At 41.7% G+C, this 27191-nt stretch overlaps 1 protein-coding gene across 1 annotated transcript in view; it reads right to left on the bottom strand.

The window, feature by feature from the left end:
• Window positions 1–20375: 20375 nt before the first annotated feature.
• Window positions 20376–27191, bottom strand: part of DSG2 (desmoglein 2) — a 52821-nt gene continuing 46005 nt past the window's right edge. Inside the window, exons 14-15 of the mRNA XM_007974368.3 lie at window positions 26388–26720; window positions 20376–23496 (exon numbers count right to left, since the gene is read on the bottom strand). Of these exons, the coding sequence (XP_007972559.3) occupies window positions 22474–23496; window positions 26388–26720 (1356 nt within the window). The 3' untranslated portion in view covers window positions 20376–22473. The remainder of the gene's footprint in view (window positions 23497–26387; window positions 26721–27191) is intronic.

A 27191-nucleotide genomic window follows, 5' to 3' on the forward strand; every position in this document is an offset into this window, starting at 1 on the left:
GTATGCCTGTAATCCTAGCTACCCAGGAGGCTGAGGCAGGAGAAGCACTGGAACCTGGGAGGCAGAGGTTGCAGTGAGCTGAGATGGTACCACTGCACTCTAGCCTGGGTGACAGAGTGAGACTCCGCTCAAAAAAAAAAAAAAGAGAGAGAGAGAAAGAAAGAATCTTGCTGGAAATAACTCCCCTCGATGGAGGTATTAGTAAACAAAATTAGTGTATACATGTTGTTCCAAGCTATTAGGTTTTTCTGTTTCTTATTAATTTTCATTCTTTTCAATAGTTTTAGTTAATTTTAAATGAAAATAAAAATATGGTCCCAAGGTTAATTGGGATTGATTTTCTTGGTTGATTGAATTAAAATGCCTCTTTCTTGAGTTGCTAGTATCAGAAATAAAGGAAGGAGCTGAGGTGAGCAAGGCAAACATAAAATGAAGCAGATGCTTTTTTCCTAGTGTATAGATAAAACAGCCCCAGTGACACGCACATTCTAACAAGCTATGTGTGAAAATGCACGTATATATGTGTCTACATTTATAAACCTGGATGTCTAGGTGTCCTACTCCATTTTGTGTTGCCATAAAAGAATACCTAAAATGGGATAATTCATATAGAAAAGAGGTTTATTTGGCTCATAGTTCTGTAGGCTGTAGAAGAAGCATGGTGCCAGCATCTGGTTCTGGTGAGGGCCTCAGGCTGCTTCCGCTCATGGCAGAGGGTGAAGGGGAGCTGGTGTGTGCAGAGATCCCATGGCCAGAGAGGAAGCGAGAGAGAAAGGGGTGGTGCCAGGCTCTTTTTAACAAACAGTTGTCGTGGGAACTAAGGGTGAGAACTCACTCAGACTCAAAGGAGGGCATTCATCAATTCATGAGGGATCTGCCTCCATGACCCGAACACCTCCCACTAGGCCCCACCTGCAACGCTGGAGATCAAATTTCCACATGAGGTTTGGAGGGGACAAATATCCAAACTATAGCACTAGGTGCAGTTTACCACTGAGAAACACCTACGTAGAGGGACCCAACCAGATATGGAGTAGCGCGTGGGTGTGAGGGTTGTGGGGGCAGAGGATAGGCCGGGAGAAGAGGCAGCCCTCAGAGACCTGGATGTGGATTCCCAGGGCAGGGAGCAGAACGGTAAACCTTGCCAGGCCTGCCTGCATAGGTGACGGTGCTAGATCAGGGACTAGCTCAGGTGCAGGTAATGGGGAAATGCTGCACGGCCAGGCCCGGTTCTTCTCTAGCTAAATAAGGCACTTAGAATAATTTGTGCGCAAGTGCATTTAATTTAATGTCAGAGTTGAAGCCAAGATTAAGGTCCCCAACCAAGAAGAACGATTAACAAAATTCAGGCACCAAGAACCTGCTTTTTATTGTGAAGTATAATGATGTGCAAACTCAAGACAAATTGGATGTCCTAATAATAACTCATAAATATTACAAATACTGACTGAGATCAGGGTTTAGCTTTGAAACTGATGGCAGTGAAATTCTCACCTGTGCCCACTGTGGAAGTTTAACTACATTCTCTATATTAATAATGACAGCATTTAGCATGTAGTGGAAGAAAAAAAATCGTTTGTCAAAGGCATGATATCCATTAACAGGTATCAGTATTGCCCCAATTATTAGTGTAGAAGACCTCCAAATAAATAAATACATAACTAGAGCTAACATAGAGGAAGAGTCTGGGACTCTAATGAATTTGGTATTATTCCTTCTCTGGGCATTGATTTCTTCTTGGTACTATAGCTGATTTTCAAACTTTCCCCTTTCTGGTGTCTGTGCATTCAACTCTAAGGAATTACATAGGATAAAATATTGTTTTTAATTTTATTTTATTAATTTTTGAGACAGGGTCTCACTATATTGCCCTGGCTGGTCTCAAACTCCTGGCCTCAAGTGGTCCTCTGCCTTGGCCTCTCCGTGAACCACTGCATGTTCAGCTGAAAATATATTGTGACTCTAGAAAAATTCCCATGAAGCTTTGTTATACATAGTCCTATGGACTAGCCCCACATGGTCTCCATTCATCTTTTTTGTGCCCATAGGAGGAGTGGGTTGGGACAGGTTTGGTGGGCATGAGGTAGACCCAACTTGGCAGTATCAAGGCTGGGGCATGAGGTTACCTGGGGTGGAAGGATGCATGGGGCAGGAAATGGAATTCTTATTCTGAAGGAGAACAAAGGGCAAAGTTATGTTAATACATCCAAAGCCTGACGATTAAGTCACCAGAAGCCAAGGTTCAGAGCAAATCTCTGGCAAGAGAAAGTAGCAAAGCTAGGAGGTGGAAGAGTCTGGCAGGAAACACGAGAGGCGGCCTGAGGAAAGCATGGAGATTGTATACAGAGCACGTGGGTTTTTCTGTGGCCCTAAGTGGCCTTGCTTGGACACCCTAGTTAAGTCCAGTGGGCTGTGAAAAAGCAGTGAATCCCTTGCAAAACTGAAAATGTTAAAAATGTATCAGGCATAAGTGTTGGTGTGCATCTACCCAAAAACACCTACCCAAGAGTGGCTTGATCATCTGGCATGAGAGGAGTCAAGCGGTGGGTGCTCGCAGGTTGCCTCACAATGTCAGTGGTGTCACAGGTCTGGGTTTTGCTTCTCTGTGATTCTCCTGACTTCTCTCACAGCTCTCAAGATGGCCACCAGAGCTGTCTTCTGCAGAAGCTTGAGGAGGGAAAAGGATGTTTCTTTTTATCAGGGAGAAAGCAACACCTTCTCACAACTTTCCCTCTGATGCTGGGAGCCAGGATTGGGACACGAGGCAGGTCCTGGCTACCTGTGATGATAGGACAGCCAATGCCTGGCATTTTGGGCTTTTATCATCCAGAAAGGAAGATGGTCCAAGGAAATGGCGATTGTAAGAGTGAATGACAGCCACAGCATTTTAATGTTCTGCAGCCTTTAAGGTCTTGTTTAGAAAATATAAGGAAATTGCAGCCACACTGCTATTTCACGTCACAGCCAACCTTTTCAATTGCTCTCCATCCTTGTTGAAAGAACAGTGATTGACTCACCAGAACTATTCTTGAAACCATGAATGCGAGGCAGACAGGAAGCTTGGAATTTCCTCTTCCGCCACTGTGAATAACTGGAGGTGGCAGGTCCTGGTTGAGAACTCTCTGCTAAGGAAGAAGGAAGGTTTGGGGAAAATGTTGTTATCAATAGCAGAGCATGGGTAGGTCATGAATTATATTGCTCATCAGAGACTCCGTTACATGTCAGCTACTATGTGATGAACGTTCAGTGCATGAAAAAAATTTTAGATAGAAAATATATTGGGTCCACTCCAGAGTCAGCTTTTCCATGGCTTTCTCCGAATTCAACCAGTGCTATTCGGCACTGCCACATGTACATATGTGTAGTAACTTTAAAGTTATAAATCCCGGAGCAGGATTGAAATGTACTCAGTGTGCTGGATTGTTTCATAGTCACCTCTGGCTATGTTAGGAACTATGTTTTTCAGAATCCCTTCCCTCTACGGATCCTAAATAGAGTTGGCCAAAAGAGACACTTGCATAAGATTTGAGAGGCAGAAGAGAAATCGTGGTCGTTTTTCTCTGGAACCCTTTGCAGGCTGATATTGTGGCTATCAGATGGGCAATGCCCTGTGGGTCCCAGCCCGTCTTTGCTCTTTTCATCTCCATGTCCAGGTCTTCTTTCTGATTGTTGGCCCAGCACCAGCCACTTGGCCGTAGACCTGCAGTGGCCAATACTCCCTACCCACACATTCCAGCTCTCCTACTGTCGTCCTATTTCAGCAGCCCAATGGCACTTGGCCTTCCTTCCCTGATATCTAGCAAGCTCTGATCCGGTCACTTGGCCAGGGCTTCAGGAGGACTGGACAGTGAATTCTCTCTGATACTCTCACTTCCCTTTCCAGATCTCTGCCTTCCCAGCTTCTCCCACAATTGTATCAGGTCTAATCCCTATCCTAAGTCTCTTCTTCCACAATATCCACATACAGTGACTCTACTTTCCTGAATACATGCTGCTACATACATGCTGTTATTCAAATCTGCATAGATTTGGCCTTCATTTATTTTCTGTAACTTCTGTTTAGAGCCCCATTTCTACCAATGCTGGAGGCTGGGGTGGGATACTATTTAAACTTGCCAAAGCAAGAAAATTCTGCTTCTTATGGTTTAAAGCAGTCATTTATGAGTTAACTTAAGCTGTCTTGCATCTCCCTCCTGTTTTCCTACAATGCCCCTGGGTACAGGGAGAGACCTACCCGTACTCCTGGTGGGACTGGCCTCTCCCAGCATGCTGGTCTCTGCTGTGGAATAGAGAGGCTGTCCTCGAATGTTCTGCACCATTCTTTCTTGAGATGTGTCTAATTGCACGTGTCCTTTGGACCAAGATGCTGAGACTTGCTGCTGAATTTCAAGGCCCCTGATGTTTGCCTCTACTGATGAGGGGGCCATCCTCTCTGGCCTCATCTCCTGACCCTAGGCCTCCCCTGGGCCACCTGTTCTCTCTGCATCTCCATGTTGCCCTCTGGGACACTCCTGGCTTCCCAAATTTCATGCCAAAGCTGTGAAGGAATCTGGGTGCTATCTCAGAACCACTTCGAGGGTGTCTGCAAGTTAGGGGGCATCTGTAAGCAGGGAGGAAAGGGTTTCTAGAAATCACCAGGAAGTGGAAGGGAAGAGGTGATGGGAATAGAGCCATACCCTGGGGCTTGAGATAGAGGTTTCTGAGGTGGAACAGTTTTAGGAGCTGACAGGCTCATGGATCTGGTCCAGGAGAGGGGAGTGAACTGGAGTATGCGGGGAAGTCCAATAATTAGAGTCATCAGACCTTGTCTGTGTGTCTAGGAGAGAGTTCAAGGAAAGCAGCGGGGAAGCACTAGGGTTTGCAGAGAAAGCAGAAGGGAGCTTAGGAGAGGAGAACAATTGTGAACTCTGTAAGCCATCCTCCTGAGTTTAAACGCTGGCTCTAAGGTCAAGAGTGGATCCTTCCTTGAGCCTCCCATTCTCCAGGTGTTAAATGGCTAAAATGATATCCCTTTTGTGGACAATTGTGAAATATTCAGCATATAGCAGGGACCGGGTGCGTGGTAATCCCCATCATTAGCTGCACTCACCACTCATCATCAGCTGCCAAGTGTTAGAAAGTAGTAAAAAATGAGCGTATTTCCTTAAGATGCCCCTCACTTCTCCTAGGATTTCTAAAATCCAGAAGATGTGTATATTTGTTGTATTTGTTTCCATTTTTGGTCTTTTTTTCTCTTACTAAACCAATGGTGCATCTTACAATTTTTGATACCTTGAATCCAGGAAATATATTTCTTGTTCTCCTCCATGTAGATACAAGGATGCTGGTACAGTTTGGTGTTCTTTTTGTCTCATTTTGCCACCAGATGGCAAGCCCGTTCTGTTATTCCTGCACCCCGCCCCCCGCCTCAACCCCATCAGTGGAAATGAATACATTTTGTAATAAAATTGTAGCTAAAAATTTGAAATGGAAAAATAAGGTAATCTTGAATGGACAGATATCAAAATGTAAAGTTGCAAAAACAAAGAATGTCAGAACTTTACACAGTAGCACTCTGCTGCCATCATTTCTTTAAACATCTACTTTACCCCATGAAAACATAAGCTCCTTGCAGCCAAGGGCCGTGTTATACACCTTTCTATGTTCAGGACTTAGCAAGTCCAGTCCTGCTGCCAGGCCCAGTGGATTTAAAAATTGAACCTGGAGAAGAGAAAGGTCTTTATGAATTAATAACGCACCTCAAGCAAGACTAAGATAACTTAAGAAAGATTGATGCCTCCTTTACGAAGAGTACAAGGAGAGATTAGCTTGAAATAGTAGCAAGAGGGACTCCAGTGAGACTTAAAAAAGAACTTCCTGATACAGATTCTGTGAACCCTGGGAGTGGATAACCAAGAATGATAGACAGTGGTCCCCTTTCTCCTTTCACTGGTCGGGAGGTATCTCCTAATGGGAGGATTGGACTAGTTGACCTCTCAAGCTTCTTTTAATTCTCTTTGTGATTGTAAATGTGTTTTCCTCACTTATTACAAATTATTGCTGTTATTTGCTCCACTGGTGGAAAATCTATTGTACAATTAATTTTTTGTAGAGACTTCAAAGAATTTCATAGCCGATCTTCATTATCATGGGCTGGTGTAGATTTCTCTACTGAGCAAGCTGGGGACCCTCCCCTAGTCTAGGATCTGTTCTCTTGCAAAGATCATATGTTTTATAAACCAAATAAAGAAAACTTGTTTTGCTCTGAAGGAAAAAAACAAAAAAGACAAACAAAACCAAACCAAAATGAACAGCAACTTTGTCTGACCTTTCCTTCGCCTGTAAGCCTCAGAGCTGTTGGCCGTGTCTTGTAATAACTCTGATCTTTTGACTAAAAAAGCATGCTAATCAGCCGGGCTTTGCCAACCTCCATTTGTTACCCAGTTGCTAAGTGATCGCTAAAGATTAGCCAGTCATAGGTGAATGGAAATTTCTACCCGGTGCTTTTTTTTAGAGATGAAAAATAGCTTAGGGCATTTAAAGAAAAAACAAAACAAAACAAAACAAAACAAAATTAAAAAAAAAACCACTTGTATGTCTTTGGCTCTTGAATTGTTTTTAAACAGCCTTTCTCTGTCCCAACAAATCCAAAAATTGGAAGAGGCAACAAACGTTTTTCTGAAGTTCTGAAGTGCCCTTAACCTTGGCTTTTTTCTTGTTCCCGTCATCATTTCTTTAGCTGGGGTGAACTGTCTGATGATGCAAGAGCTACGAGACAAACCACCAGCTTTATATATTGTATATCTTCTCCCCGCCCATCAAATGGGGGCCAAATAATAGTACTCTTCCCTAGGACTGTTGTGAGGATCGAATCAGACGATAGTATGAGAAATGCTCAGCATAGGACTTGTCCAGAGAAGGTACCCAGTGCATACTGGATTCTTTATCAGTGGTGTGATCACCATCACCCTTGTTGTGTGCCAGGTTCTCTCTGTGCTTCAGAGTATTATTATTCCTAGGGGAAATGCACACTGAATTTTCTCTCTTAAAAACTACTTGCAGTAGAACACCCTTTGACCGGGGTAAGAACCCTTGAGTAACGGAGGCCACTGTGTCCGAAAGCTTTACCTGTGTACAGGTGTGCCACAGTTGCATGAACCTCACCTTTGGCTTGCTCATCTAAAAATCAGACCAATAAACCTTGTACTGACACACAAGTTTAGAAAGGTCAGATAGCATGGTGGATAGATCTATTCCAGGTTCCCTTGCGATTACCAAAAGGAGTTTGGGAGGATCTCTGTCTTTTGTAACCTTCAATGCTTCATTAATCCACATGTAGCACTGCACCGAGCTGATTTTTTTTTTTTTTTTTGAGATGGAGTCTCGCTGGAATGGAGTGGCATGATCTCAGCTCACTGCAAGCTCCACCTCCCAGGTTCAAGCAATTCTCCTGCCTCAACCACCTCAGTAGCTGAGATTACAGGCATCTGCCACCACACCTGGATAATTTTTGTATTTGCAGTAGAGACGGGATTTCACCATGCTGTCTAGGCTAATCTCGAACATCTGACCTCAGGTGATCCTCCCATCGTGGCCTCCTAAAGTGCTGAGATTATAGATGTGAGCCAGCACACTAGGCCCACGGCTCATTTTGAAGGAACTCTACCAAAAACCTGCTGTTTACAATTTTTACATGATACACAGCATAGTAACAAACATCCTTATATGTATATCTTTTCATAATTTTCAGACTCTCTCCTGAGGTAAGATCCTAGAAGCTGGGCTGAAGACCTTGGTTCTCTTTCCATGGGTCGGATCATTAGAATGTACAGAGGATGCACCTGGTAGCAGATGCTTTTCATCCCTAGTTATCAGGGCTGTCAGGAGTAGGAGGAAGGAGATATGAGGAATTTTTTTGCCTCTATGTTCCTTTTACTTCCTTGATAGTTTGTCTTGGTTTATCCTATTTCTTTTTCTAACCCCCTGGCTTTTACTTATGGCCAAATATTACTGGAGTATGTATGAGAGTAGAGGGAGACAGACAGGGTAGGCATGCAGGGAGCGGAAAAATTCAGTGAATATTCCTTGTAATCATTATCTTCATTTTTATTTCATCCCAGCTTCTCAATGTGGATCAGGTAGGTGGATTTTTCCAATTTTTAAGACTATAAATCCTAAATGAATTTCTCTAATTTTTAAGACTCTAAGTCCTGTACTAGCAACAATGTGGATTTTTCTACCTTTCCTTAGAGTGCTCTAGATTATGTGGGAATTTTATTTCTCTTTGTTTGCAAGAGAAACTCCTAAAGAGCTCATTCCTTAGAAAAGCATGAATTTCCGCATGTCTCTTTAGCCATCAATTTAACTGCTCTCAAAGAAATCTGAAGAATGCTTTGCTGTGTGTCCTTTCCCTTCTGTGTCCTTTTAGCTAAATATCTCTTTCCAGTGTCTCCATTTCTAATTCTCAAGAAGGGAGTTAACTGGACTGATTATTCATTGTCATCCCATTGTGGGCAGATCTTTGAACAGTCTATCTCTTGGGCTTCTAGACAACCTGTAAATGGCCACTTTTAGGTTCAGTACCTCTCTCATCCAGTCAGCTGTTGGTTGAGTGTGTGGTTGGGTGTGTATCATATGGAATGGAAAGATCCTCTGATGCTCTAGAATTCTGAGTGAGGTGAAGGGCATTCAGTGGACCTTGAATGCTCTTATTCAGGGATTTCTTTTAAATTGGCAAACTAGTCCAGGGGCAGTGCCTCACACCTGTAATCCCAGCACTTTGGGAGGCCGAGGTGGGAGGATCACTTGAGCCCAGGAGTTCAAGACCAGCCTTGGTCACATAGCAAATCCCTGTCTCTACAAAAAATAATAAAAAAAAAATAGCGGGATGTGGTGGTGCCTGTGGTCCCAGCTACTCTGGAGGCGGAGGCAGGAGGATCACTTGAGTGGCAGATTGAGGCCACAGTGAGCTATGATTGCACCACTGCACTCTAGCCTGGGCAACAGAGTGAGACCTTGTCTCAAGAAAATAAATAAATAAATAAATTGGCAAACTAGGAGAGAAAAAGCCTGGTAAGTATAGCCTGGCATTTTGTTAAAAAAGAAAAAAAAAAACTTCTAGAAAATGCCTACACATACGTTTACCCTATGACCCAGCAATTTAGGTATTTGCCCCAGAGAAATGAAAACATACGGCCACCAAGGCTTGAACATGAATGTTTATAGTAGCTTCATTTTTGATAACACAAAACTGGAGACAGTCTGGGTGTCCATCAAAATGAGAACGGAAAAGCAATTTTGACATAATTATACAATAGAATGCTACTGCATTCTATCGCAAAATAATCTCTTTTCTACAAAAAGAAATGTATTACTGGTGCACCCAACCTAGATGAATCTCAAAAAATTATGCTGAGTGATACAAGTCTATTCCAGAGTACACACTATATGACTCCATTTATATAAAGTTCTAGGAGAGGCAAAACTAAAAACATTTAAATAAAAAAGTCATCGCCTCTCGGGGATAGAGATGAGGCCTGAGCAGGAAGAGGCATTAGTATTTTCTGGGGTCATGGTCATTTTCACATCTTGAAAGGGGTTTGGTTACACGGGTGTACGCATTCTCCAAGACTTAGCAAATGTACACTTCAAATTGGTGCATTTCATGCTATGTAATTTTGCCTCAGAAGAAAAAATGTAAATAAATCTTGAACTCTAATTCAACTCTGATGTGTTCAGTGCACTGATGTATTTGAGTCACTTATGGCTATAATTTAATTTGAAATTCATCAAGAGAAATAAGATGGACTGATGAATGGATAGAGACATGGATAGATATGTAATAAACCAAGAACAGTAAAATGTTAATGGTGAAATCCTGGTAGTAGAAATTCAAGTGTTCACTGAAAATTTTTTCAGTTTGCTATGTGTGTGAAAAGTTTCCCAATAGAATGTTGGGAAAAATATCTATTGATGTATGATATACCATTCAATTAACCACAAATAGTCATGCACCTGTCATATATAAAGCATTATGATATGTACTAAAGATACAAGAATGAAGAAAGACAAAGCTTTTGGCACAGAGATTTCACAGTTTCATAAGGAGATCAAAGTATCAAATTGTTAGGGGAACAAACATGTCAACGGTTTTCTGGAATAGTCTAATTTCAAGTACTTTACTTTTATTTATTTTATATTTAAAAGAAATGCATGTTATTATTATTTAAGTTTCTGTTTCTATTTTTATATATTTCAGGGGTACAAGTGCAGGATTTTTAAATTTTCATTTTTTTAAAGCATAGTCCTCTGTCATCCAGGCTGGAGTACAGTGGCACAGTCATGGCTCACTGCAGCCTTGAATTCCTGGGCTCTAGTGATCTTCCCATGTCAGCCTCCCAAGTAGCTGAGACCACAGGTATACACCATAATGGCCAGCTAATTTCCTAAAATTTTTGTAAAGATGAGGTCTCACTATATTGCCCAGGCTGGTCTAGAACTCCTGGGCTCAAGCAATCCTGCTGCCTTGGCATCTCAAAGTGATAGGATTACAGGCATATACCACCAAGCCTGGCTGCAGATTTTTTGTATGTACAGATTGCATAACAGTTACATCTAGGCTTTTTAGTGTACCCATCACTGGAATAGTGAACAATGTTCCCAAAAGGTAATTTTTCAATCTTTACTTTCTCCTACCTTCCTACCTTTTGGAATCCCCAGTGTCTATTCCACTCTGTATGCCCACGTGTACCCACTGTTTAGCTTCCACTTATAAGTGAGAACATATGGTATTATGGTATTAGACTTCCTGTTTTTGTTTGGTTTGTTTGTTTGTTTGAGACAGAGTTTCACTCTTGTTGCCCAGGCTGGAGTGCAATGGTGCGATCTCAGCTCACCCCAACCTCTGCCTCCTGGGTTCAAGCGATTCTCCTGCCTCAGCCTCCCGAGTAGCTGGGATTATAGGCATGTGCCACCACACCTGGCTAATTTTATAGTTTTAGTAGAGATGGGGCTTCTCCATGTTGGTAAGGCTGGTCTCGAACGACTTTCTCTTTTTGAGTTATCTCACTTAGGTTAATGGCCTCCAGTTCCATCCATGTTGCTGCAGAAGACGTGATTTCATTCTTTTTTATGGCTGCTAGTATCCTGTGGTATATATGTACCACAGTTTTATAATCCAATCCTCCGTAGATGGACACTTAGGTTGATCCCATATTCAAGTACTTTACTTTTAAATATAAGGAATTCTTTAAGTAAATGACCCCATGTTAGTTTGATTGACTAATTTTGTAAGTGTTTTTATCTAAACAAACTCACCAGTTAGGAAAAAAATCTTTCATCAAATGCTGTCTTCTAATTTTGTTTAGGGAAACGTTTTTGTCACAACCATATCTTGCCTGTCTGTTGCCTCTGTGACCTATTGACATAATATTTAACATTTACTTTATAGCAAGGAAAAGGGCACTCAACATGCACGGAAAAGTCAATGGAAGTCAGAAGAAAAAAAGGTTAATATTTAAGGTTCACAGTGATTGGAGTTATCTTCGACTTTCCCCCACCCTCTTCCTGCAGAATCTCCTCTTCCAACTGAAGATTCTTTCTAAAACCTGGTTACAAGGTGTCTTGCTCACAATTGTCTGTGACTCTCTATTGCATAGAGTCTGGTACCACAGCCTTAGCCACTGTTCCAAGTCCTCCACAGGTTGGCCTATATCTACCTCTTCACCCACACCTGCTGCTGCTCTCACCGCCTCTAATCCCCTACCCCCTAGCCACCCTCACCCGTGTGAGGTAAGCTTCTGATCTAGGTCGTCCCTCCTCCTATTTACTTACTCTCTGGAGGAGTTCATTTTTGCATTATTATAAAGAAATACCTGAGACTGGTTATTTATTTATTTATTTATTTATTTATTTATTTATTTATTTATTGAGATGGAGTCTCATTCTGTTGCCCAGGCCGTAGTACAGTGGCGCGATCTCGGCTCACTACAAGCTCCGCCTCCCACGTTCAAGCGATTCTCCTGCCTCAGCCTCCAGAGTTGCTGGGATTGCAGACGCCCGCCATCATGCCCGGCTAATTTTTGTATTTTTAGTAGAGATGGGGTTTCACCATGTTGGTCAGGCTGGTCTCGAACTCCTGACCTCAGGTGATCTGCCTGCCTCAGCCTCCCAAAGTGCTGGGATTACAGGTGTGAGCCACCACACCCGGCCTGAGACTGGTAGTTTATAAAGAAAAGAGGTTTAATTGGCTCGCGGTTCTGCAGGTGAACCAGAGGTGTGGTGCTGGCATCTGCTTCTGGTGGGGGCCTCAGGAAGCCTCCAACTATTGGCGGAAGGTGAAGGGGGTGTATCACACGGTGAGACCAGGATCAAGAGAGGGGAGAGAGGGACTACACTCTTTTAAAAAACAACCAGATCTCGCGTGAACTACCTGAGCGAGAACTGGCTCCTCATCAAGGGGATGGCACGAATCCATTCATGAGGGATAGGCTCCCATCATTCCAATACCTCCCACTAGACTCCACTTCCATCATTGGAGGTCACATTTCAACTGAGATTCGAAGGGGACCCATATCCTAACTATATCAACTTCCAATTTTCATCGAAAACCCACCTGTGTAAGAAGAGCTGCTAGACATTCCCTTTCCCCTTCAACTTGGAGGAACTGGGAATGACAAGGAGAAATTAATCAAAAGAAGAATTAATCTCTCCCATCAGCCTTGGCATTTTCTTTCTATCTTTGATGTGGTGTTTTTTACAGGGTGTCTTGGTTTTCAGAATAAGCTATTTGTAACTACTTCCTCCACTATATTGTGAGCCTCCGGAGGGCAAGGGCTGGGTCTTACTCGTCTTTGAATAATTTTAAAGCCACTAAACAGGGCTCTGCCCATAGTGAGAATTCAACAGATGCTTAGTTGAATCTAATTTTTCAGAAAAAGTCAACATCTATTCTTAAGAAAGCCCACGCCAGACTGACTGTGTTATTTGTAAATCCATTGGCCAGCGTCATTTCCTCCAAAGTACAGCGTTTTTGATAGAGCCAAAGGCTCATGACTGACCTTCAGAAAGATGTTTTGTATTTCACCATCAGAGTGGTACAGGTTTTATTAGACTTCCGTAATCCAGGTCTCGTTTCTCAGGCAGCTCTGAAGCATATCACACTTTATCTGAGAGGGTCACAGTTAGTGAAGGAAGGTATTGGCCTTTGAAAGTTTGTGTTGCTCAAGAACTTATTACTTAATTGCTTAATTTTTTGTTTTTCTCCCTAGTGTTGATAGAGTGACTTTGCCTCTTTTACTGCGTGCATAGTGCCATCTTGTGGCCATGAAGCATATGACACTCATAGTTATGCCACAGCGCTTCTGCTGTTCCATCTTATTTCTGTAGTCCAGAGGCTCTCTAAGTGTAGAAACACATGGATTATTACTAGGTGAGCGTACATATAGTTTGCTGCTAAACCAATTCAACCTGGTACGTCTAGGTGGGGTATATCTAGAAGCATTTAAGATGCTTGTATTTTGCGCGTTTTCCAACTTCTTTCATTGAAGTACCCCAATCCAGTGTTTTTCTTTGAAAAAGAACCCATGCAACCTAGGGAAACAACAGATGTGGTCCTTGGAGAGGCTGGAAAGAGAAACTCAAGATGACTTTAGAAGGGTCCAACTCAAGAGGGGTTGCAAAACCAAACTTGCTGCTAGAAGAAGCTGAAAGCAGTAGAGGAGGGGCAGGGGAACACATAGGGTACGTCTTAATGTATAGCCTCGGGTAAAAAGAAAGAAGAATAAAACAGATCTTTAATACAGTGAGTAAAATCTCCAACAATCCAAGTAACCAGAATATAGGAACTGAAAGAGATTTTGAACCATTGCAAATAGATCGTGTCCTGCACTGAAACCTCTGTAGTTTTCCTCAGAATCCCTCAAAGTCATTGAGAATCCATCGATTCAGACTTAACAATGAGAACTGACCTGGGCTTGGGATGCAGCAGATTAAATGTTGCTAGTTAAATGAATCATGCACAGGTTTAGAAAACCAGTCTGAAAATTTTGTTTGGATTTTTGCAATTGTCTTGCTTGAATGTACCAAAAACCCCTACCCTCTGAGACAGGTAAATTCCTCCCACCACAGTTCACCATTCTTCCTATGACTGGCCCTCTGTTCATTCAGTCACCAACTGTTTCTTTTGTTGGTTGATACTGGAGTAAGTATGAGATGACAAAAATCAAAAAGGCCCATTCCTGCTTTCATTTATCTCAATACCCACTGACAGTATGCAGGGAAACAATGCAAATCAATGGGGGATGCAAATCAATTCTTCAACAGCCTTATGACCCTGACTCAGAGATTCTATCTATAGGAACAATGGGAATGCAAATGGTCAGGACCTGGTGCTACCTGACTTTTAGCAACAACGAAGTGGGCCAAAGTGCAGCCTGATTAATGTTTAATTACAAATATATTTGTGTTCAGAACTCAGCGTGCAATCCTTGTCGACACTGGGGGACAGTTTCAAGTCTGGTAATAATTGAGGAGGAGGTAACCACTACTAATAGGCCTAAAGGAACAAGGAGAGAGCGTGGGTCCAGGAACTCAGAGAGGGAGTTGCTCTATAGATAGATGCGTAACAGAGGGAGGCAGAGGGAGAGATGCCCTGACCTCATTTTTCTCTTTCTCACCAATCTCTAGCCAAGGCCATCACTGGCCAAGTCCATCTAAAAGCCAGAGGCAGCAAGCAGCGCCCGTTGAAACATCCATAAAAGGTAAGCTCCTGGGCCTCAGAGCAGGCTGAAGGGCAGAGAGTGAGTATGAAGAGGCAAATGGAAAATACCTGGCCCAGGGCATATCTGGATTTTTAACAGATACATATATTCCTCATCACATTTTTTTCAATTTGGATGGACGGGTTTTTGTAATCTGTGGAGCAATGTGAGTCCATCCACTGATGGATTTGATACTGTTTGTTTCATATCATGCCAAGAATGCATTATAGCAAGTGGGGCAGGGGTATGATGGAAGGTGTGAGGGACAGAAACAATGCTGAAAGCTTTTTGATTAGCATAAAGGTAGAAAGAAAGTCAGAGATTGAATGGCATAGCAAGATCCACAGAGTGAAAGCTCAAGGTTCACATGTATCATTTGTGAAATAGTTAGAATATTTGAAGGTTGACTGTGATAAATTAAAGTTGCATATTGTAATTTCCAGAACCATTGTAATCACCCAGTGGGTCCTTCCAGACAAAACCAATTCACTGCAGGGGGATAGGGGAATGGGTGCCGCTGATTGGTTGGGGATGCAATCATAGGGGTGTGGAAAACGGTCCTAGTGCACCAAGTCTGCTACGGATGGGGGCCACAGAAGCAGTTGAGCCAAGAGTTGTGGATATCCAGTCGTCAAAAATGCAAAAGCCTGAAAAGACATCCCAAAAGGCCAATCTTATGTTCTATTATAATAATGTTATCTGCCGGAGTAATTGGGGAAGTTGCAAATTTTGTCACTTCCGGAAGAATGGATGGTAATTGTTTACATCTACACCTTAGCAGACTAGAAGCCCCTTTCATCCTCCTAACCTGGTGGGCTTTCATTAGTTTTATAAAGGTGGTTTAGTTTTCGGGAAAGGCTCTTATCATTTAAACTATAACCTAAATATCTCCCAAAGTTAGCTTAGCCCAAGCTCAGGAATGACCAAAGGCAGTTTGGAGGTTAAAGGCAAGATAGGGGTTGGTTAGATCCGACCTCTTTTCTGTTGTGATTTTCTCATTGATATAATTTTTGCCAAGGTGGTTTCACTCTGAAGTTCCCCCCAAATCTACACAATGATAGAAATATTCTAGATTTGTGCTGTCCAGTTAGTTGGTAGCCGCTTGCCACATAGAGCATAGCCCTAGAGTGTAAGTACAAATCTAAATGGGAAAAAACTGAATTTTCCCTGGTGCAAAAAAAGGGAAAACTTTCCCTTGCCGTCTCTCATCTCTCTTTTCTTACAGTATTTAGTTTAAAGAACCTGTAGTTGTTTGTTCTTTCTCTATCTCCTTTGCCAGCCTTATAACCAGGGATGTCCTTCTGAAGGACCTGGGGCTGTCTCTTTGAAATGTTAACATCAAAGAAGCCAGCACCCCTATCTTCCCATCTCCATGGCTGCTTGCTCCAAATTATAACTAGCTACCTGTCAGAGAGATCTAAGAAGTTTTGTTATTTCTTTGAATAAAGGCAATTAGCAAACACAATAGCCACCTCAATTACCAGGTGAATTTAAGATGAGCTATATATGACAAAATGGTGCTGTCCTGTGACTTGAGGACAAGCTATAGTTTATCTTGTGAACAGGTATGTTCTAAATGGCTATATAAAAGCAAAAACTTTTTGCCTTTGCAATTTCTTTCTTTTCTTTTCTTTTCTTTTCTTTTCTTTTCTTTTCTTTTTGAGATGGAGTTTCACTCTTGTTGCCAGGTTGGAGTGCAATGGGGTGATCTCGGCTCACCTCTACGTCTACCTCCTGGTTCAAGCGACTCTCCTGTCTCAGCCTCCCAAGTAGTTGGGATTACAGGTACCTGCCACCATGCCCAGCTAATTTTTGTATTTTTAGTAGAGACGAGGTTTATTTGGTCAGGCTGGTCTCAAACTCCCGACCGCAGGTGATCTGCCCGCCTCAGCCTCCCAAAGTGCTGGGATTACAGGCATGAGCCACTGCGCCCAGCCTGTAGTTTTTTTTTTTTTTTTGGATGGAGTCTCACACTGTTGCCCAGGCTGGAGTGCAGTGGCGCGATCTCGGCTCACTGCACGCTCTGCCTCCCAGGTTCAAGCAATTCTTCTGCCTCAGCCTCCCAAGTAGCTGGGACTACAGGCGCCCGCTACCACACCTGGCTAATTTTTTGTGTTTTAGTAGAGATGGGGTTTTACTTTGTTAGCCAGGATGGTCTTGATCTCCTGACCTCGTGATCCACCCGCCTCGGCCTCCCAAAGTGCTGGGATTACACAGGCGTCAGCCACCGCGCCCGGCCTGCAGTTTCTTTAGGAGCTACCTATGATCTGACTCACCTTCGGGACTTAATGCTTATTCAGTGATAAAACTGTTTTCTTTCTCCTTTACTTTGTGGAAAGGTTTCTTAGGTTGACAGGAAATTTTGTTGTTAGTTATATTTCCTCAATAAGAGCAACCAATTAAAAAGTAAACACAAGGGGGTGTAGGTGAAAGGTCAATAGAGGCACTACAGTGGAATCCTAAAACGTGCAGTACACAAAAGAAGTCAGGAAACAAGAGTGGAGAAAACCAAAAAAAAAACAACAAAAAACCCAGGTGGACAAAGAGAAAACAAATACAAAGATGGAAGCCTAAACTTATCCATATAAATAATTGCTGTAAAACCTTCTGATAAAAGTCAGAAATTGTCAAAACAGGAAAAGCCAAGACCTACCTGTATATTGTTTACAATAAACGTACTATAAAGGCACAGCCAGATGTCAAGCAAAAGGATCAAAAAGATATACCATGGAAGCACTAACCATAAGAAGGCTGGTGTGGCTGTATTAATGTTAGGCAAAGTAGATTTCAAGACAAAGAACGTGTTAGAAGAAAAACTTGAGACAAATTAAATTTTACAAAGTTGGCTGGGTGTGGCGGCTCACGCCTGTAATCCCAGCAGTTTGGGAGGCTGAGGGAGATGGATCACTTGAGGCCAGGAGTTCAAGACCAGCCTGGGCAATATGGGGAAACTCCATCTCTACTGGAAAAAAAAAAAAAAAAAAAAAATTCAAAATTAGCTTGGTGTGGTGGCACATGCCTGTAATCCCAGCTACTCAGGAGGCTGAGAGAATCGCTTGAGCCTGGGAGGCAGAGGTTGTAGTGAGCCGAGATCCCGCCACTGTACTCTAGCCTGGGTGACAGAGTGAGACTCCATCTCCAAAATAACAAAATAAATACATGAATACATTTTACAAACTTTAGTTGAGCAAAGAATAATTCGCAAATTGGGCAGCTCCTAAACCAGAGTAGATTCAGAGCCATGCTGGCACTGCCACGTGGTCAGAGAGGATTCATGGATAGAAAAAAGAGGTACAGAAATAGCAGGACTGGTTACAGCACAGGGTTTGCCTTATTTGAATGCAGTTTGAACCCCTGGCTGCCTGTGAGTGGTTGAAGTACTGCGGCTGTGATTGCCTGAGACAAAAGTAGGTTACAGTCTGTTTATACATCCAGTTAGGTTACAGTTCACTAAGTATGGAGAAACCTTCAGGCCAAACTTAAAATATGTAAGGAGGGCTGGGTGTGGTGGTTCACGCCTGTAATCCCAGCACTTTGGGAGGCCGAGGTGGGAGGAACCCCTGAGGTCTGGAGTTTGAGATCAGCCTGACCAATATGGAGAAACCCTGTCTCTATTAAAAATACAAAATTAGTTGGGCGTGGTGGTGCATGCCTGTAATCCCAGTTACTTGGGAGGCCGTGGCAGGAGAATCACTTGAACCCGGGAGGTGGAGGTTGCAGTGAGCCGAGATTGCGCCATTTCACTCCAGCCTGGGCAACAAGAACAAAACTCCGTCTCAAAAAAAAAGAATGTAAGGAGGCAGCTTTAGGCTAAAGGTAATTGAAGAGAGGCATTTCATAATGATAAAACGATCAGTTCTTCAGGAACACAGTAATCCTAAATGTGTTTGTACCTAATAACACAGGCAAAATGTTTCAAAACACAGGAAACAAAAATAGAAAGAATTAAAGGGGGAAACAATCAAAGCCACACTTGGGAGACTTCAACCTCTTAGTAATTAATGGAAAAAGTAGACAAAGTAATTGGGAATGATATAGAGGATTAAAATAAAACATAATGAAACCAAGAAATTTTGGTTTGTTAAGAAAGTCAGATTTAGTGATTTGAAATGTCTCATTTTTAGGTGATGTTTAGTTAGCAACGTCCTATTGTAGACATTTTGATGTGGTGTTTGGAATATGGTCTGCAGAGATCAACCGGAAGTAGCTCCATGTGCCACTTGCAGTGGGAACTGAGTCACAGGAATAAAACAGTCTTCATGCTTTAGGATGTCCTGATGTGCCAGTGTCATGAAATCTTCATTCATGAGACATTCCAGTTTACCGGCAGTGTAGACTAGAATATGCTACACCTCCCAAAATGCTTTGTTAGTATAAGGATTATTTTGAGCTGATTATTTTGAGAAATAGCAGACACAGGAGAAACTCTGAAGATAGAACATAAGTTTACCTTTTGTAAAGGGATTTACATTTATAAAGGAAATGTTCATTTGTAAGGTTGTCTCCCTCTGTACCAGAAACACAGGATGACTATAAGTGACAAGGACATTAACTTAAATCTGCATAACAAATCTTATTTAAGCTTACCAGACTTTTCCTGGTCACCTTCCCATAACTTCTTTCCCCTGCCCAGAAGCCCTTAATCCCCTTTCCTTTGTTTTAGCCCAAGTTGGTATACTGTTAAATTAAACTAAATTCGGCCTGAGGCTGCCTTCATACCTTGAGTCCCCACATGACCAACTGCAGCCTAGCTTGGTACATAAATGAACTGAAAGCCTAACTTAGGAGTATATTTTTGTAACACATAGCTGAGTGTCAATCAATCACAGCAGCTGAGTTTCAGCCAGTCACTGGCTGCCAACTGATCAGCCCACCTCCAATTAAGGCAAAGGCTCAGCTGTAACCAGTCAAGCAGCTTCCCTACCTCACTTCCATTTTCTGTCTATAAATACTGCCTGCTCATTATTGTAGAACAGAGTTCTCTGAACCTTTTCTGGTTCCAGGGCAGCCCAATGTTGTGAATCATTCTTTGCTTAAATAAACTGTTAGATTTAATTTGTTTAAAGCTCTTCTTGTAACATTTTACTCCCAAGTTCTAACCACCCCTTTGAGCTGCTCTTCCCAGTTACTGCAAAGCATGCATGAGATACATATGTTAATAGACTAATGTTTGTTTTTCTCTTGTTATCTGTGTTTTGTTACAGAGCCCCAGCTGGGGACCTAGAAGAAAAAGATTTGCTTTTCTTCTCTTACAGCAGCAACTCTGATCTTTTCCCTTCTAAACTATGACAAGCAATTAAAACAGCCTCTCAAACATTGGTAGAATGATTTCATCTCTTTGCGTTAGATATACTAGTTTTCTCCAGCCAAATCCAGTGGATTTCTCCAGCGTTACTCTGGGCAGAGAGCGACCTTCAATACCTTAGGAACAAGGTTGCCAAAGTTGGAAAATGAAAATGCCGAGTACTCAGATAAACTTGAATTTTTAGATAACCGGTAACTTTTTTTATTGCAAGCAGATCTAATTAAATAACAAAGTCCAAGAGGCACCTGCCTTTACGGCACGCTCCCTAACAAACTGAGCTATATTCCTTGTAAAATATAATAGAGAAATAAAAATCTGTGGGGAAAGGGTCACTCTAAAGGTAGTCTTTTTATTTAAATATTTTATGATGATACACATACAAATATAATCTCCCAAAAAACAAATGCAAAACTAATACAAATCACTTTTTCAGGAACAAAGAAAATCATTTAGAAAATGTGATTATGCTACAAGAGGCAGGTTAGGTTTCCAAGGCTGCTCAAGGAGGAAGCTTAAGACCAACTTTTGTTTGAGTACAGGGGTGATATTTACATTTTCACATACTAGTGATATTCCTGTTGCATACTTGGCAAAATAAAACTGTTAGTAGGTCTACAATAATAAAAGAAACAACAATTACTAAGTAAACAATTCTAGATCATGGAAGAGTAACCTCCATTTACACTATAGATTTAGATGTCTAAAAATATGTGCCCTTATCTGTACACAGTTAGTGGGAGCACACTATATAAATCCTTTGCATAACACCATTCAATGATATTTTTTAAAGTCTACAACATTTTAAAGTTTTACTTCCCTAGCAAAATATCTTCAGTCAGGAAATTAGTCTTTGAAAATTATTGTGTTGTGGGAAATAGTTATATAAATTATTACTGATAATGCACATATATTTTGAAACATTATTTCTAGGAGCAATAAAATATAACCTATTTAGGAGCTAACCAATCCAAATAATTTGTAAAAAAATTAACCGGTAGAAAAGGGAGCGATGTTGTGCAAAATCAAGTCAATTATTTGAGGTTTTTATAATATTGAGTACTTAGGTACTAAGTCCCACCCAACCAGTCAATAACTGACAAATCAAAACAAAATAATAATTTCAAAGACAGAATTACAGAAATATAGGGGTTTTTGAGATTTTTGGCAATTGTAAACAAAAATGGTTTGTACAACTCAGTGTAATTCTACAAATATTTATTTGACACCCATGTTAGGCACTGAGGATACACAGCAGTGAAACAGGCCTAGTTGTTCTCACAACTAGAGAACATAGTTGGTTAATGTAGCTGCACTAAATTGTAGCTGTTTAGAAGATAACATACCCTGAGGTTTTTTTTTAAGTATACTATTACTATAAGTAAAATTATATTTATAAATTTTGGTTTTGATTATTCAACTGAATTTGGAGTGTTCAAAATTTTCATGGCGGTTGAGACGAGTAAGAGGTATATAATGCTATTTTTTTTTTTTGAGATGGAATCTCACTGTTGCCCAGGCTGGAGTGCAATGCTGCGATCTCGGCTCACTGCAACCTCTGCCTCCCAGGTCCAAGTGATTCTCCTGCCTCAGCCTCCCAAGTAGCTGGGATTACAGGTGCCCACTACCACGCCCAGGTACTTTTTGTATTTTTAGTAGAGATGGGGTTTCACCAGGTTGGCCTGGCTGATCTCAAACTCCTGACCTCAAGTGATCCACCTGCCTCGGCCTCCCAAAGTGCTGGATTACAGGCATGAGCCACTGCCCCTGGCCAGTATAATGCTATTTTTAAGACTATACAGTATATACGTGTATACACACACACACATATACACACGAGTCATGTGCACAGAAACATACAATGTGTATTCTTATCATCAATGGTCCAATTTAATGAATCACACTCAGATTAAAAGGGTTCAAGTCTTAAGGAAAACCAAAACTGGTGCTCGGACTGTGCATATATCTTTGGATCAATGAGTTGTTGAAAATCTGCTAGATGCAGTAAAGTATAGAATACAGAACATCAATGTTTAATGTTAATATGGTGGGCAAAGAGACCCAGTCAGTTTCCTGGGTTGCTTTACTGGACGGCTGATGAACTAGATACTCTGTTCATTTGCTAAATTCTCAGAAGCCAGACTGACTCTCTATGTATCTTCTCAGGATTGTTTGCATAGCTTGCTAAAAGGCACCTAAGAAGCAGCATCATCTCTATGTCCTCAGTAAATCATGGAGCATTTCTAAAATACACTCCTGGAAGCAGAGACAGTGTGGTCCTTTGTGTATCGTACCAGTGACTGAGAAACATTTTAAGATCAATGTGTATGTGTCTGTGTGTGTCTGTAAGGCTCATGAAAAATCAGGTACATTGGAAACATGAAATTAGTCACTGCTAATTAAACTCGGGGTCAGTTTGTGGCTGACTGCTGTTTAGGAGTAAGAATGCTGTACAGTGCTATGCTTGGTGACTCTGGTGGAAGATGTGGTTATGGTAGAATTAGAATGACCAGATTCCTCTAAACCAAAATCTGGCAGAGGGCCAGGGACTCCAGCTCCAGACACCATGGTGTTCCTAGCCTTCAGAGAGTTTTCAGTGGGAATCTGGTAACTGGATTGCAGGCTGGAAGCCGGTGCTAGAACTCTTTCTGTCACTGTCACATTCTGTCCTACTGCTATATTAGGCATGGCCAGAGTAGGTTGCACACCTGAGCTGGGGGCAAGGAAGCTCTCTCTTTCCCTCACCATGACGTAAGGTGCATCTTGCAGATGCTGAGTGCCTTCCAGAGGATTCGATCCACCCCCATGAGGCTGTATTACTCTTTCAGTGACCACAACTGTACCTTCATTAGCATAAGGCTGATCTACCAAGGCAGAAGCTGGAGCATACACCCTCTCGGTCACAATAAGGCTCTGTGGCTGTCTAGGACCCAGGATCACAGTGCTTGGTGGCATAGTGGACCCTGTGACATAGGAAGTTTCTGTTGCTATGATATTTCTAGAAGCCATTGGGTCAGGAAGAGGTGTAGCTACCTTTTGCGCCTGCCTAGAAGACACAGATCTTTCAGTGACTATTTCCTGAGTTACCTTCTCTGCATTTGCTTCTTGCAAAGATTTTGGAACTGGGAAGCTACTGCCAGAGGAGTAGGTATTCTCTGAATTAACCATAGTTTGCTCATAGGCTGAACGTGAAGCTGTGTTCATACTTGTTTCTGTGGCAGGTTTTTGCCTCTGCTCAATTTCCATATTTATATCTATTTTTTGACCCAGGCAAACTTCAGCTAGTGTCTTGAATTTAAGTCCCAAATCATCTAAGAAGCGGTCATCTAGCTCTCCTTCAATAAAACTGCAACAACCAATAGAAGCATTCAGCGATTCAGTTTCTTCCTGAGAATAGACCAGAAGGCAATCTTTGGCTGTGTGATTTTCATTCTCCTCAGTGTAAGAGGCCGCTTTCTAAAATGAAAACAAACACAAAACAGACCAATAATTAGTAATACAAATTCATTTAAAAACAAGACTCTATATTCCTGTTCAAAATGCAGTAATGTGAATTTAATTACAAGGAACCATCAGGGTTCACAAATTGAGAACCATCAGGGAAACACAACCGGTCTGTATTCTTAAAAATATATTAGGGAAAAAAATAGAAAGGCAGAGGGGACTGTTTCAGATTAAAGGAGACTAAAGTGTCAGGACAACTAAATGGAATGCAAGATCCTGAGAAAAAATTGCTATAAAATATATTGTGATGGTTGGCTAAATTGAAATACGGACTGTGTCAATGTTAAAGTTCTACATTTGTTAACTGTACCATAGTGATGTAAGTCAGTGAATGTGTGTCAGTGAGAGAGAAAATGGAAAAGCAAATAGCAAATGTGGCAAAATATTAATAATTGGGTTCAAAATTTCTACTACTCTTGCACATTTTCTGATAATTTTGAAATTACTTCCATATCAAAAGTTAGTACATACGTACATAACCAAGAATGACTGGAGCAGGATTAGAGTGGAGGGAAAACATATCAAAGGAAAACAAACAGGATGCTAGAATTGAGCTTAGCGGTGAGACAGGAAAGGCCAAGAAGTGGATTTGCTTGACACCAACAACATCCCTGTTAAGCTGATACTTGGAGGTGGGTGAAGGATGGTATGAAAGACGGGAGGGTGGAAAGGAGCAGAAAGTGGGAAAGCTCGCTAATAATTTCAAATTTAGAAGAGAGGGGACAGAAGTAACTTGCTTCCTCCCTCAATGGAAGCCCCTCCCCTTACTCCTCTCTAGGGCCCTTCAGATGCCTTCTATTCCAACTCTGCCCGTTCTCATGCCCATTCTCATGAGAGCACAGGGCCTTGTTCTCAAGAACACCACCCAATCCTTTTTTTTTTTTTTAAGTATTCTTACTATGTCTGTAGGATCTGTAGTAAAGTTCTTTATCTTATTTCTGATATCCATAGTTTGTGTTTATTCTCTTAATATCCTAATTAGTCTGGTAAAATGTTGATCAATTTTATGGACTTCTTTAAATAATAACCGTATGGTTTCAATTTTTTTTTCTGTTGCTTTTTGCTAAATATTTCATTGATTTCTGCTCTAAAATTCATTATTACCTTATTTCTGCTTGTTCTGGGTTTAATTTGCTCTTCTAACTTCTGAGGGTGGAAGCTTACTTAGGTCACTGACTTGAGACCCAGCTTCTAAATAACCATTTTTGCCACAATTTCCCTTCAAGCATCACTTTAGTAGTTCCCCACACATTTTCATAAATAACGTGTAATTTAATTTGCAGTCATGTGTATTTATAAATATTTGAGTATATTTTATGTATCTCTTTGTCACTCATCTCTGGTTTTAATTTTTTTTGTCATGAAAGTACATGGTATGACTGCAGTTCTTTAAAAGTTATTTACATTTATTTTATGTCCTAGAACATAGTCTATATGAAAAAGCATGTGTATTCTTCTGCTTCTGTTGCATAGAGTGTTCTGTCAATGTCAACTAGATCCATTTGGTTGATAGTACTAAGTTTTCTATATGCTTACTGATTCTGTCTACTTGTTCTTTCATTTACTGATAGAACAGGTTGAATCCTCCAACTATCAACTATCATTATGAATTTGTCTATTTCTCTTTGAGTTGTTTCTGCTTTAAGTTTTACAAATATCTGTTATTAGGTTCTGACATATTCAGGTCTCCTGATGAACTGACCCATTTTTCATTATGAACTATCCCTCATTACTCCTAGTCATATTCCTTGTTCTGAAGTACACTTTATCTCTATGTTACACTTTTTTTTTTTTTTTTTTTTTTTAAAAGACAGAGTTTCACTCTGTTACTCAGGCTGGAGTGCAGTGGTATGATCACAGCTCACTGCATCCTTGGCTTCCCAGGCTCAAGTGATCCTCCTACCTCAGCCTTCTGAGTAGCTGGGACTACAGGTGTGTGCCAGCATGCCTGGCTAATTTTTTGTATTTTTGGAGAGAGAGGGTTTCACCATATTGCCTACGCTGGTCTTGAACTTCTGGGCTCAAGTGATCTGCTTGAACCTTGGTCTCCCACAGTACTGGGATCACAGGCATGAGCCACTGTGCCTGACCTCTACAGTATACTTTAATCTTCAGTCCTGCTTCTAATTCCTTAATTCTAGCATGAGCTTCCTTACGGCATCTGATCATCTTCCTGGAACGTTTCTCATCATTTTTTGGTGAACCCTCATAACAGCAAAGCCAAGTACCCTCATACAGAAGGTAAAATTTAAATGGACTTAATAGATTGTGTTTTCTAGGTTATATATTCTCTGCCTCTCCTACGGAGCTCATCCCTACCAAGCCTGCTCCTGCAGAAGGATGGGACTTTCTGAACCACTGACATCTGTCTTGGTCCTATGACGTGCTTTGGTCAATGAAATGTGAGTGTAAAAATGTGGAGGCTTTGAGAGCCATTGCCTGGTTCTGCCTTGTTCTTTTCTTTGGGTCACAAGGACAGCAGCTTCCCAGGTACAATCTGCTCTCTCAGCGTGCATCCTGATACGAAGACATATGAAGCAGAGCAGAGCAGAGCTGAGCTGACTGGCAAAAACATAACTGTAAGTGAGAAATATGCCTGTGTGAGAACTAAGATCGTGGGGTCACTTGTTACTGCAGCATAATTTAGCTAACACTGACTGATTCTGTGGGTCCCATTTCTCTTTCCTTATTGCCTGTAAGTATTCCCTGAAGAAAGAAAAAAAAACCCCAAAGTCTCATTTGGATCCAAGGCAATGATTACCCTTGGTAATCATAATAACACAGTCACATACAAATGTTCCCTCCACGCCCCCCTCACCCCAATACATAAAACCCATCCTTACATCACTGAAATAATTTCTTAAGAATTCTTCATTCAGTGCAACAGCAGCTGCCTGAGCTCCGGCCATGTCTCTGGAAGCCCCTGTGGCTCTTGTGGTCTTCGTGGTTTCAGTGGTCATGATAGCGCCTGTGGCCCCTGTAACCTGGGTAGCTCTACCAGAAAGCAGGCTTCTGTGTTCTTCCCACCTTCCATCCATCTCAGACATCTCATGCTGCCCTTTGGCAAAGGAAGCAGAGCTACTTCCTTTCATCGTGGCTTCCTTGGCCATACCTCCTACTCCATTTCTTCCTCCTAGACTTTCCCCTTGATCCACTGACAGAAATGATGGCACCACCTGTGAGAGCAAACACAGCTGAGAACTGAGTCAGGAGGATGGAGGGAATCCTTCACATAGGGTCACAAAGGGTCTCAGCTCCTTTACTCTATGGGCACCAATGGCATTTCAACCTTCCTCTGCAGTTTGATACCTTCTTCTATAGTTATAGAATTCTTAATTTTGTTTTGACCTGGATCCATGGCCACCCAAAATAAAGACTCTATTTCCAAGCCTCTGATGCCACTAGATATAGCCACCTGACTAAGCTGTGGTCAATGTGAATGAAGCAGAAATGGTGTACGCAAGTTCTGGGAAGTGTGCTTAAAGAGGGTTCCTCACTTTTCCCCTATCTGCTGGTTAGAATGTGGGGACGGCAGCTAGGTAGCTAGAACTGGGACATGAGGACAGTGTGGGAATGGAACTCAGCCATGGAAGAAAAACAGGGAAGAGGGAGCTGGGGACCATGCTATGGATGAATCATGATGTTGA

This window comes from Chlorocebus sabaeus, chromosome 18 (genome assembly GCF_047675955.1).
Source record: "Chlorocebus sabaeus isolate Y175 chromosome 18, mChlSab1.0.hap1, whole genome shotgun sequence".
Taxonomy (NCBI): Eukaryota; Metazoa; Chordata; class Mammalia; order Primates; family Cercopithecidae; genus Chlorocebus; species Chlorocebus sabaeus.